Genomic DNA, 13,342 nt, shown 5'->3' on the forward strand with positions numbered 1-13,342 from the left:
AATAACACAGGTAAGCGAAACCTAAGGAAACAAGTGTTATATTTTGTCCGGTGATATGACCTATATACATGCAAAGAAATGCTTACCTGTGTTAACATGCTTCAATGCATTTATGCTTGGTAGTAAAATGTGAAGGATTTTTACCTGAGCAGTCCTGTTTTGGTATTTCCTTTGTATATTGAACTGCATGATGAGCTGTATCACTTATCTGATGGTCTTATTCTTAAAAGTGATTTTGCTTCTCAAAAAGTTGCATAAATGTAAATGTATGTGCGTACTTTTTGACAAAAGGGTTGTCTGGTAAGTCTAAGCAACTGATGCTTTAGGTTGACACTGTTGAAATGAATGCATGCTCTGCAAACCTGTTGCCAGAAGTTAGCAATGTGCTCAAATGTTAAGTGAAACGACAAAAAGTGAAATATTTCCTTTCACGTATTTTGCTGTGGTGTGAATCTGCCCTGGAATGCGGTGCAGATGTGTTATTGAAACGCTGCTGCCTTCTCGCTCACAGTGTTGGAGGATGCCGCAGGCTTAGATCGTAAAATCAGGCTGTCTCGTAGTTTGTCCCCTCTTCCCCACAAAAAGGAGGAATCCTTTGAGTCTATCCCGCTGCTGAACATAACCGTTCAAGAGCTCCACTGATAAGGTAAAGCAGCAATGAAATTTAAAACCTGTTGATTGCAAAGTGTTGCTTCGTTAAACTTGTTCTCCATGATGCCATAGTGTTTGTAGAGCTGATGGTTGTTTCTGAATGCCTTTTTAAAAATTTAAAAGTTGGACGAGAGCAGGAACTGATGCAGTTTCACTGAAAGCAAACATGGAGGTTATCGGTTTAAAAAACACTTCACTGTAGTGAAAAAGGTTTTCTTTTGATTGAAGCTGTTCGTTGTACACGTGAGGTGCTCAGTGTTTCAACACAGTTCGTGTGTAGAGGAGGAAAGGAGCATACCTTAGAGGTAAACAAGGTTTCATGTGCTGTATATTACATCTTATTGTTTTTTTTTTCTTCCAATTGACTTCACTATTGAAATGTTGCCATGTTCATCAATAAAGGTTGTTATAAAGCTGGCTTGTCTCAGAGTTGTGCTTTGCAGAAATGAACTCATTTCAAGTTTGAACTTGTTTATTTGATACAACACACAGTCAGACTTCAATACCCATCACGTGCGTACAACTTTCTATGCCCCAAAGTAATTGATCTAAATGTAGTCTTTGAAAATGTGTAGGTTTTATTGGCAAATATAAACTTCTCTGTTGCTACCCTTTCATGTAAGTTTGTAATTAGTTTAGCATTAATTCACATGGACCTAAATTAACTTTCCTGAGACTTCATGGCTCATTTTGACCAAAGGACCAGACCTTTAAAACCTCAAACTCGAACTCTTCCAAGGCGTAAACCATAAATTTTGTCTTCATTAAAAAAGTGATTGCTTTTCTTTAGGAGACTCCTAAAGATGCGTTACAATGGCAGACTCTTTAACATTACAGTTGGGAGAAAAGAATGACAGCTTTACGTTTGTGCAGTTAGTTGTGCATGTTCTCTACATGGCAGTGGTTGAACAGATAACGACAGTATGTTTCAAAACAGACATTCAAGACTGGCATGGCTTGAATAATTTGCATTGATGAAGCTGTTGCAGGACCAAGTACATCTAAAGTTTTCATGGGTTGAGTCTAGTTCCTTTTTCAAGTATCTGAACACAACACCGAAGCTGGTTTTCTCAGTTATTCCTGTGCATTTACTTACGAAACAACAATGCAGTAAGACGTGGACACTTGAATCTTAACACAGCCTACTTTAAGTTTGAAGCTTCAACAGCCACGAGTACGTCTACAAAACAAACCCTGCATCATTTACAATCAAATAAATAGGATAAATATTTTTTAGTGTCACAGTCTTGCAAATAATTTGCCCTATACTAGAGAGTGGAGAACCCAACATCAGGTTTAAGTCACAAATATTATTGCTGATACGTTTACTATGGCACTGTGGAAGTGGGTGGGGAGATGTGTTTGAAGGCAGGCGGTTTGTGCAGTTTACCTGAATCCACAAAGCACAGCATGATGGCAGGTGAGTGGATTTGACAGTTTACATACGTTTTCAAAGAGTCAACAGAAAAAAGCGATATGCCTTATTTTCTTTGGTCCAATGGTTGCTGTGAACTGACCACAGAACGTGTCGTCCTACTGCACATGTGCCTCCAGCAGGGCGCTGGGGACTAGCTGCACCTGCGTGGCGTTGCAGCCGTTGGGAGGCCGAGGGAAGTCTGCTCCCAAGTAGGCCAGCAGCAGCTCGGAGCGCCGGTACAGCAGGTGGAGCATGTCCTCCGCCAGACTATCCACCGTGGAGTAACGCACTTTGTCCAGGTCAAAAACGTCCTTCAGGAAGTGGAGCACCTGGTCCTGCAGGAAAGATGAGATGTATGAGCATCAGGACAGAACGGGTGGGGTATTGATAACTAATGAGCATGAATTAAGTTGTGCAGTAAAACACAGGTGTATTCTGAAAGACTCGTTTTCAGTTCTCTTGTAAATGAGTCCCTGAGGCTCAATGGGACCAACCTGTGTAAGTAAAAGTTGAATGAATGGAAAAAAGATGCTCAACCTCCAGAGTCTTAAAATGTACGGTACAAGGATGGGATTGGGATTACAGGAACAGATCTAAATTTCTTTTCATTCACGTAAACAATGACTTCATTCACCAGTTGGTCTTGCAGTTCCTCAGGGTTCAGTGCTTGGCTGGATGTGGTTTCTATATCTCCATTAAGTAAAGTTAATAGCACGAGATAAATGTTTGTTTGCTGATGATAATTTTATTTACATATGAAACCTGATAAATCTGAAAAACTTTGGCGCACAAGGTTTCTGTCCGTGCAACACTACAAATATTTATTCGGTATATACAAACAATCCTTTCTCTACGCTGATTGATCCCGCTACAGCTAGCTAGCTACAGCTAACAGCAAAGGAGACCAGGCAGGCAACGCGTCTATTGAGCAGCTGCTTTAGTTTTAAGAAATATCACGGCTGCACGAGTCCTGTGGTTTTACGTCTCAGCTCCACTGCTACCCTTACCTTAAAAAAGCAACAGAAGTCGTGCAGGGAGCTCTTTGGTCCCAGGAAGCCCCAGGCCAGAACGGGACTGATCTGTTCACACACAGCGCAGAGGTGGGCGACGAAGCCATCGGGCACCTGGAAGGATGCAGATAACTGACGCTGAGTGACATCCGGAGTTAACACTCACAGTCCTGTTATCATAAATAAATAAAAACCTTCATGTGCTGCCTCTTCTGCTTCAGCACAGACCAACAGCTTGATGCCACCGCCTGTGACACAAACGAGTCTCAGTACAAATACAAAAGAAACGGACAATACGTCTACAAAATGTGGTTATAATTTAGCTTTCTCTTTGTTTTACTCACCGTCTCCTTGAAGGAGCTGTTGAGCCAGCGGTTGTTGATGACGTTCTGGATGGAGATCGGAGGATTCTCCAGGTCCTGGAAGGAGTCCATCAGGATAAAGTCCAGAACGACGTCATAGAAGTTCAAATGCCTAACCTGCATCAAGTATCAAACACTTTAAAGATCTCCAACGAAAGGCGTGACTTAACCGTTTAAAATAATGTATAATATTCAAAACATGCTCAGTCATCCAGGTACAAAATCCAGTAATGGTCATATCGTATATATATAAAATTCAAACTAACCCCTCGTGAAACCAGCTCCATCTCCGTGTCCTCCCAGTGCTCCGTGTGCTCCAGGAAGCAGATCAACTCCTCAAACACTTCCTCAAATCTCTTTGGACTCTGGGAAATAAACATTTAAAACCTCAGAAACCAACGCCCCGTGAAATAATTTTACTCACTAGCCACACCTTCGGACTTACTTTGTGAGCTTTAACGATGATGGAAGACAGGATTTTCTTTCCCGTGTCAGCCAGAAACATTCTGGTCGCTCTGTCGCGCAAAACCAGCTGCAGACAAAATAACATTTGACGAAAACTGATCTAAAGTGGGAAGCATGGTTAAATGATTGAATAAGACTGTACCTGACAAGCCTGCCGAACACAGTGCAGCTTAGCCAGGAAGTCCAAGTCGCTGTAACAGCCCAGAATCTCTGTCCTGAAAGAAGAAAAGTTTCACATCCAGCTCTGAACTCATGAACATTAGTTAAAATTTAAAACGCTAAACCCCCTCGTTTATGACAGAATGCACCAATCCGATTTTAAAACAACCCAAAAATATGAGGTCTCGTCTGGATATCGTTACTGCGTTTGCCCTTTTAATACCTTGACAAAGTTCATACCCAGCCTCATTAACGTACAGCCGAGTTTCTGGTATTTACCGAAGCACCCTGCAGGAGATGCTGCCCTCTTCGGCCATGTGCAGCGCCTCCTCGTACATGGGGTGATGTCCCAGAGCGAAGGCGCTCCTCAGCTCCCTGTGCTCCGACAGCTGAGGCTGAGAGACACAAACACACCATGAGGGATGAAATAAAAACTTGAAGGGTACAAAAAGAACAGTCAGGGCTTCATTAATACATTATATGCCTCTTAGTGCCTTTAACACATTAAACTATTGTTAATGTTTGCACAAATTCTTAAACCTCACAGATTTTTGTTGGGGACGTTCCTGTTTTTAGTTGTTTTTTTTTACATCGCTTTATAATGTAGCTTGTTTTATTTTCATTTTTATATAATTTCTTCCATCTACTTTTCATTTTATGATTTTATTTACTGTCTATTGTTGTCTGTACCTCATCTGTGTTCTTTGTCTAAAACAGGTCTCTTGTAAATGAGTCCTCGAGGTTCATTAACCTGTACACATGAAGGTTAAATTAATTTGCATTTGCTATTGCAGATTTTTCGTTTTTTTTAAATATTGCTTGTAAGTTGAAAAATCTACAAAAAGTGTATGGTAATATAGATTTGACAGGGACAGACGTGAAAATAAAGGAGTACGGTTTCAGTGCGTCATGATTACTTTATTAGTTTTTGCCATATAAGTCGCACTTTTTTGCATAAATTTGCAAGTCCTGTGACTTATACACTGAAGTGACTAATATACGTTTTTTCCATATTTATAACCCAATTTTTGGCTGAGATCGGACGATTTTATTCATTCTGACATGGAAAATATTGAACTAGCATTTTTAGCCGCTAGAGGGCCCTCAACCTATATGGCAAGCCAAGTGTCTCAAATAGGAAAAGTGGCTATTAATGAGACACTTGGCTTGCCATACTGAGCCACCTTCGTCTCGCTCCTCAACTCCTGGAGCAAACATCAAATCAGCTGCATTTCACTGCACCGCTCAGGCGAAATGCAGCTGATTTGATCATTAAAGTGCATTTATTAAGGAAAAGTTCAACTGAGACACACCTTTACTATAAATGGACTGTACTTATATAGTGTCTTTCTATCTTATCGAGATACTCAAAGCACTTTACACTACTTTATCACATTCATACACTGATAGGACACATCAGAGGCAACGAGGGGCTCAGTGTCTTGCCCAGGGACTCTTTAGCATGTGACTGCTGGTGGATTCGAACCCCCAACTCTTGCATTGGAGGACGACTGCTCTAACCACTCAGCCACAGCCAACATGCCCTATAATGTCGAGCAAACAAATAATTGTTTTTAGGTGGTTATCTTGTTAAATTTCAAAGAAATGCACAGCCAGCCCTCCCTCTGCATGTGCACGCTCTGATCACGAGCGCTTCCTGGAAGCTGATTCGCTCGTGGGTCGACTCGCGAGCCCCCCCAAGTTCGTATCTGCTTCGTTTTGATTCTTGCCACGACTTCTGCAGACTCTGTTGAACCTGCTGCAACATTCTCTTGTGTAACTCTCGAGTCCACCATGACAGAAAATCCACCACACCACCGGACACACAGCTCAGCCCCCCCAGAGCCTTAAGTAAAGAGGATGAAGTGAGTTTTGGTAACCGCAGGAAGATCACGGCTATTTGAGTCAAACTCCTGCTGCGAACCAGACATAGATCCAACGTGTCAGACGGCTTCAGATAAGATGCTTAAGAGTCGTCGTTGCACCAAATCTCATCGTTATGTCATCCTTTAGACTTAAATGTAAAAAAGAAACTGAACTTTAACATCTAAAATGTAAAAAAAAAAAAAAAAAAAAAAACAGTTTCACACAATAAAAAAAAACACTCATTTGTGTAAATTTATGAGAATTCTGCTCAGTGAAATAAACCAAATATACTTATTTCTTACCAATTATTATTGTAGTTGCACATATTTTTACTTTTGTAAACCTTGTTGTGTAAACGATATAATTCGATCAGTTTCCAGAAAGAAACAAATATAAAAGCATCTCTTACCTCAGCAGCCGACACAAAAGAGTCTGTGGAAGCGATGCTGTTGCTGTCCCTCAGACAGACGTCGTCCAGCTCGTCTCTGGCCAAAAAGTCTGCGATTTGATCTGCGAGGGGGTTTAAAAAGGTCACAACATAGAGATGGCCACATTTGAATAAATCTTCTCAAAGCAAAAGGCTCCGTGCTACTGAACTGAGTTTTTTGGACTCAAAACGTCCGAAATAGAATGAAAAGTTCATTTTAACAAACAGAAAAGGTTATTTCATAACTCCGAGTGTTATCAATCCAACTTGTAGACAAACTTAGTCTGATAAATGAGAAGCTTGTTGTCTTCCCTTTTGAAACATTAAAATCAGTGACGGGTTGAACACAGGACAAAGAAAACCTCGATTACTTTCGATTTTCCTGGCTCGGGTCCATTTTGTCTGTAGGCCACAGAGTCACATAACACTGAGTGACTCACCCTGGCTGCTGCTGCTGCTGTGGGATGAAGGCTCAGACGTCCCCAACACGCCCTCAAACTCCTCCTGCAGGCGATAAGCTCTCTGCAGCAGAGCCTTCAGCCTGTGGATGAACTCCACACTGATCGCGTCCTGAACACAAGCGTGGATCAGACAAGGGCAGATACACTTTAAAACCTTTATTTTGTTATACCAAATAAGAACAAGAGTCCTTTTACGTGCGGCTGCACAATATTAAAATCACAGAGGACAGTTTGGACACTAATAAATGACAGAATATTACATTTTCAAACCCTGTGAATTGTTCTCTGCATGTCGGTAACATAATCAGTCAGATGGACCCTTCCTGCTCTAGATGCACTCAATTTAAGGAAATTAGATACAAAAGAAAAAGTATTTGTTTACTGTAAGTCATACCGTAATTTCTGGACAATTGAGTGCACCTGAATATAAGCCGAGCTCACTAAATTAAAAAAATTATAATTTGGTCCATACCTACATAGGCTGCGCTCGTCTATATATAACCTGTTCGGTAATCTCATCGATCAGATTTTTTTAACATTTATTTATACAGGTAGTCTCATTAAGTCATGAGGACCCACCCCCCAAGAGAGACGTGTATTGGGCAGCTATGTGAGCACCCGGGTGTGACGAGGCTAAATGTTTTGGCGGCATGAAGCTCGTTAGTCTATCAAAAAAGAAATCTAACTGCAGCGTTGTATAAGCCGCCGTGTTCAAATACTGTGAAAAAAGCAGCGGCTTATAGTCTGGAAATTACGGTATTTACAACATTGCACGATATATTTTACTAACATTCTGCAGCGCTACAGGAACTACAACCTTCAGTGTAAGACAGCACCTTGACCTGATTGTACTTCTTTTGTTCTTGTTAAAAAAATTTCCGTGGTCTTAATTTTTTGTCTTCTCTGAAGAGACACGGGAGTCAAAGGTTTCCTCAACCGAAGACCAATCAGAAGCCTCGGCGCCTGTTTTACGTACAGATTTAAACATCTGACCTGCGATATTCAAAAACCTTTCAATGTGCCATATCCAAAAGAAAACCAGCACCGAGCGGGATCAGTAGTCTCGTGAAACGTTAACGTGTATTTCAGGGACACCAGATGGAAAGTAGTTCTGATAATCTGGTACAAAACATATTTTCTTTGTCGTTAATACTATTGAACATGGCTCCTGTTCAATAAACCATCAATCAAATTCAATGAGGCAGATGTTATAAAAACTGGAAGGCTGTCATGCCGTACTTCCTCTGTGAGTGTGTAAGATCCGTCCACCTTACTCATAAAGATTACAAAGAACGGCTCCGTCCTTCAGAAAACACCTGAGATTTCAGAATGATGTTGCTGCAACATCAGCACGCACCGGCGTCAACTCTTAGTGCGAACGCTCAAAAACACGACGGCGCTCAACAACAACAGAATATCTAAACGCACGCCTTCAGTCTGGATCTTCAGAGGAAGCTGTCTCACCTCCATGTTCTGCTCAGTGACGGCGTCTCCAGCTCCTGATTTGACCGACGTGCAGCTCGCGTCGTCTTCAGTCGGCCTGCTCCTGAACGTCAGCGCCTCCTCCCAGTGCTGCAGAGCCTCCTCGAATAAATCCATGCCTGATTGAAAACACACAGAGTTAGTTAAAACAAATAAAACCAGTTTTTTTTAAATGTCAAAGCAAGTAACTCACCAAAGAAACAAACGATAACACACATTTGATTTTTGATTATTTATGTACTTCTTGTCATCTTAGCTCTGGGTTTAGTTTTAGGGGCACACGAGTTTCTTTACCCATTAGATAGAGGTTTTCAGGCGTGGTGACGGATAAGTCGACCACACTGGAGACGTCAGCGTCCCCCAGTCCGTCCCAACAGGCGGTCAGATCTGCACAGGTGCTGCTGCTGGACGAGTTCACGCTTTTTACCTGCGAAGACAAGAAAAGCCAAACATGTCCACCGTGAAGGCCAAGAAACTAAAATAACTGCTCGTATGCGATTCAAGAAGATTTCTGGGCTCGGACTCACTGAGGCCAGGCTCGTCAGGGAGCCGGACAGTTTCCTGTAATCTCTTGTGGTGAGAACCAGACCTGAACCAGCTGAGCAGGTGTTTTGAGAGTTGAGGGAAATACTGATGTTTTGACTGGTGTTATCTGTGGAGATGAAAGTTCAGACTTTCAAAGATGAGAACACGGAGAAACATCTGAAGACTGCAGGACGGCAGGCTGAGCCATGAAGGGAATTATTATTTGCTGCAGTAGACGGTTGTTTACTTTCTGTCCGAGTCTGTTTTTGAATAAACGACAGTATCATTTAAGAATAAGACACTTCAGCAAGGAGTTGTTGCATCAGGCAAATAAAATATGTACATCTGATTAATCTCAGTTCTAAACCGTGAGCAAAACTATGTAAATGATCAGAGCTGGAGGTGGATTTATGGATGCAAATACATATATACGTAAATAATGCGTCTCAAAGCAGCAAATGGGAATACTTTGTAAATGGAGCACAGACAGTGAAAAATGTGTCCTCACCATTTTCTGCAGTGGTGTAAAGCTCAAACTCAGCCTGCTCCCACGGTGGCGGGTGACCCTTTTTTCTACCCTTCCTCCTCTGAAAGCGACGAGCAAGGAGGAGGAGCGAGACGGTGCCGAAGGCGGTGGCAGCCACCAGTTTCTTGGTGCTGGCGCTGACGCTCACCTGGATGATAAAAATCCAACGAAAGTTAAGAACATCCAGGTTCATGCTCAGTAATCCAGGTAAATAATCCAACAAAGTTCAGTCAGGTAATCTGGATGACAACAAAGTCCATGTTCAATAATCCAGGTATAAAATCCAACATTTTTCAACCAGGTCATCTGAACAGTTTCTTTTTTTGTGCTGAAACGTTTCGCCTTCGATCCAGAAGGCTTCATCAGTCAAGGAAACACACAATAAAACTGATTCTTCCCTAACAGCTTACTCCAAGGTGGAACAAACCAGTTCTGCTTGTGATTAGATTGGATTTTATACCTGGATTATTGAGCATGGACTTTGTTGTTTTCAACCAGTTTGACAAGATTGTCAACAAGGAAGAGGGCCGGCAATGGAGGAGGGGCGTACCACAGAGACCATCTTATCACAAGCAGAACTGGTATGTTCCACTTTGTTGAAGGACAAATCAGTTTTGTTGTGCGTTTCCTTGACTGATGAAGCCTTCCGGATCGAAGGCGAAACGTTTCAGCACAAAAAAAGAAACTGTCCAGATGACCTGACTGAAAAACGTTGGGTAATCTGGATGGTTTCTTTTTTGTTGAGTCGCTTTGTGCTTCATCCAAAGGACTTCATCAGTCCGAGGAGCCACAACCACTTTGACTATGGCTGTCTCTGAGGAGTCAATGACTTTTTGAAAATGGTTAAAACTCAAGTGACGGGGCTGTGTGCCTCCGAGACGTTTGACGACCTTCAGGAGACTCACTAATAACTTTTATTAAGGAGCCACCCTTTAATGCATTTTGATGCATTTGCAACATTAAAAAATGTTGCATCACTGAACGGAAAGCCAGGAACTAGGAACTTTTTTCCATCCTTCGGATCAACGGGAAGTGTTAATTTGAAAACTGGTGATTAAAGTTGAAACGGATGTAACTAGCAGTAATCAACAGCAGGTACCACAGAACATTACGACAGAGTTGGGCACCATCATCCCAACCCGCTGCTGCCAGACGCTCAGCGTGATTACACCAGACCAGCTCCATGACTCACATCAAACAAACACTCCTGTTCTTTATGGGAACAGCAACGTGTGGGGAACTAATGGGAACCGTTTACCGGAGGACACAAAGTGAAACAAACGTTTTCTGGGAAAACTCACGACAGCTAATTGCTTCTTCGATTGTGCACTCGGTGACTTTTCAGACTTTGGCCCCCATAAGAACTACTGGTTGTTAAAGCAACTAAAACAGGAAAGGTCCTAAAAAAGCCACAAACAGTTGCGCAAATAGAAAAACATTATCGTCCGGTGGACAAAAATGAGTGTTTCGCAAAAAATAAATCAGACATTCTAGAGTACTGTCCAACATTTCAGCTAAATAAAAAAAAAATACATAGTCCATGCATTGGAAATACTAATTATTTTCATGAAAACAATTATTTAAACTTAAAAGTTGTTTCAGGATTCATACATTATATCACGTTTACCGTTTCTAACAAACTGCTAGTGAAGACCATTTGGAAAAGTGATGATTTAGAAGCACGGCGTACCTGAAAATAGATCCCTGCAAGAAGTGAACAGCCCTTTCAGACACTCACCTGTGCCAGCGAGCTGCACACGAAAAGTGGAAGGTCAACCATGCGAAGGGCAGCGGCTTTAACAGACAGCTGGGAGCTCGCGAGCGTCTCATGTGTCATTGTGGCGCTCTATCCATGACTTGGCGATGGTTTCGTCCTCATCATCGTTTCACTGGAGCTGAAGTGGACGACAGGAGGGAAGGTTTATCCTCGGAGGCTCACGAGGGGATATAAGGACACTGTTATATAAGGACTGAATGTGCTGTACAAAGGTGGGCTTCAATTATTCAAATAAACTGAACAAAGTTTTAGACAAAAAAACAAAAACATAATTCACACTTTAATTTCCCACTTAAGTCACAAAAATGAACACAGTAACAAATTAACAAGACCCTTCAGTACACTGCACACTTCAAATGAGCAAGGCAGCAGTCTGTGGAGAAAATTTGAGTTTTAATCTACGGATATCTTTCTGCTTTCTTTAACCAAATAACTGAGTTGGCAGGAAACCACCTGGATGAACAGAAAGTCCAAATAGTTTGACACAAGAGCCTCCAATCTGGTCCACACACATTAAATAAATCCTCTGGAGCTCAATGCGAGTTTAATACACATTTTAAATGTTGGGATTTTTTATTTTGCATTTTAACATTCAACTGCCTACATTGGAAAACTTGATTTTGTTGCATTTTAAATCTGTTTTACAGCAATGCAGTACTGTACATAAAGCTGGGGACAAACACCATTAAATGAGATGAATGATAGGAAAAAATAAAGTTAGACAAACATTTTAAAGCTCTTTTTAAATGATTACTATCAAACAAACGGCAGTAAAAAAAACTAGTTACTTTTGGCTCCCCCCTTTAAATTTCTTTGACTGTATTTGTTAAACTTTAGGTGGTTAATTACCATTTTCTTACTGAAATTTTGTTTTATTCACAAGAAAGTTATTGCAATAAAATGTAGGGGTGCACCGATTGCAGTTTTCTGGCCGATCACTGATTTCTAAAAAGTCTGATCTGTCGATACCGATTTTGTTTTATAAGTGACACTGTCAGCTGTTACAAGGTCACAATGCACCTTCAATTTTACAATCTTGTTTTATTGAAAAACACCCTTGAACAATATCCTAGAAACAATACAAACTTGTTTTAACTGGCCATGAGGTAGTGCTCTGAAATATAAATGAAGTTCAGACAATTGTTGTTAAAACAAAAACAAAAAAAAAATCGGTAAAATCGGTTTCTCATGCGAGTATTGGCCGATTTCTGATTTCCCAATTAAGGAAATCGGGGACGATAAATCGGTCAGCCGATTTATCGGTGCTCCCCTAAAAATTAGCATTAACAACACCCCAAAAGATCTCCCAAACAATGACAAACTTCCTCGACTATTTACAAAATTAATGTTATAGATAAAGCCATTCTTAAGACCAGAGAAGCAGCTAATTTCACAACTTTTTGCAATCACTGCAGCACATGGCGCTTCAGAAAACGATGAGCTCTCATCGGCCTGCTCAAACTAGGCTAAAGGCTAACTTTGGTAGCACGTGAGACAAATTAGTTAAATTAGCTAAAAATGAAAGAGCTCAAAGATTTATTGTTTGGATGTCTCCTCCCTGAATGTAATACAGTAAACGCTGAAGAACTTCTTACCTGTAGCTGCAGAGATTTCCTTCACTGACACGGCGCCCGACTTTACCTTGAGCGCGCAGACTGACCTCAGTAACAGACGAATGAAGGACTCGCTCGCGCGCATCCGGTTCCTTTCAAAACAAAAGCGCAGACCATGTCGTTTATTTTTAGAGTTTTACTGCCCCCTTGTGGTTTAATCCGATATTACAGGCAATGACTGTGCACGAAAACTTTAGTTTTTGTTTAAGAAATAAATGATTATGCTTCAAGGATCTTACAATATTTAAAATTATGAATGTGATTTTGAATAAAATATTGAAACAAAAATAAAAACATTGTTAAATGTATTCTTTAAAGGACACACAGCTTCTGCAAAACATGTTTTTACTTTTAAAATTGCACGTTTGAAGCACTATGTCAAAGTTTTTACTATATAAATCGGTCATGTCCAGGCCTAAACTAGAATAAGTCGCCAAACTCTTTTTTTAAAACCTGAAATTCTATTGATTTAAAAAAAAAAAAAATATATATATATATATATATATATATTCAAGCAATTTTTCAGATTTCTATCAATAACTGTTGATATTTTTATGCTTTTGTAAACACAATAAGAAAACTTATTATCAAGTATTAAAAC

The 13,342-nt window shown here is 40.7% G+C and overlaps 1 protein-coding gene across 1 annotated transcript; it reads right to left on the reverse strand.

The window, feature by feature from the left end:
• Positions 1 to 1,134: 1,134 nt before the first annotated feature.
• Positions 1,135 to 12,812, reverse strand: miga1 (mitoguardin 1). The gene is made up of 16 exons (XM_037682392.1): positions 12,724 to 12,812; positions 11,090 to 11,246; positions 9,334 to 9,499; positions 8,828 to 8,952; positions 8,595 to 8,727; positions 8,283 to 8,419; positions 6,798 to 6,927; positions 6,340 to 6,440; positions 4,344 to 4,459; positions 4,048 to 4,120; positions 3,886 to 3,972; positions 3,707 to 3,805; positions 3,423 to 3,557; positions 3,273 to 3,326; positions 3,076 to 3,192; positions 1,135 to 2,403 (listed from the first exon to the last, which is right to left on the reverse strand). The coding sequence occupies exons 2-16, from the start codon at positions 11,186 to 11,188 to the stop codon at positions 2,185 to 2,187; spliced, it is 1,791 nt and encodes a 596-aa protein (XP_037538320.1). The 5' UTR covers positions 11,189 to 11,246; positions 12,724 to 12,812; the 3' UTR covers positions 1,135 to 2,184.
• Positions 12,813 to 13,342: the final 530 nt, after the last annotated feature.

Source organism: Nematolebias whitei, chromosome 9, assembly GCF_014905685.2.
Source record: "Nematolebias whitei isolate Nwh7 chromosome 9, NemWhi1, whole genome shotgun sequence".
Taxonomy (NCBI): domain Eukaryota; kingdom Metazoa; phylum Chordata; class Actinopteri; order Cyprinodontiformes; family Rivulidae; genus Nematolebias; species Nematolebias whitei.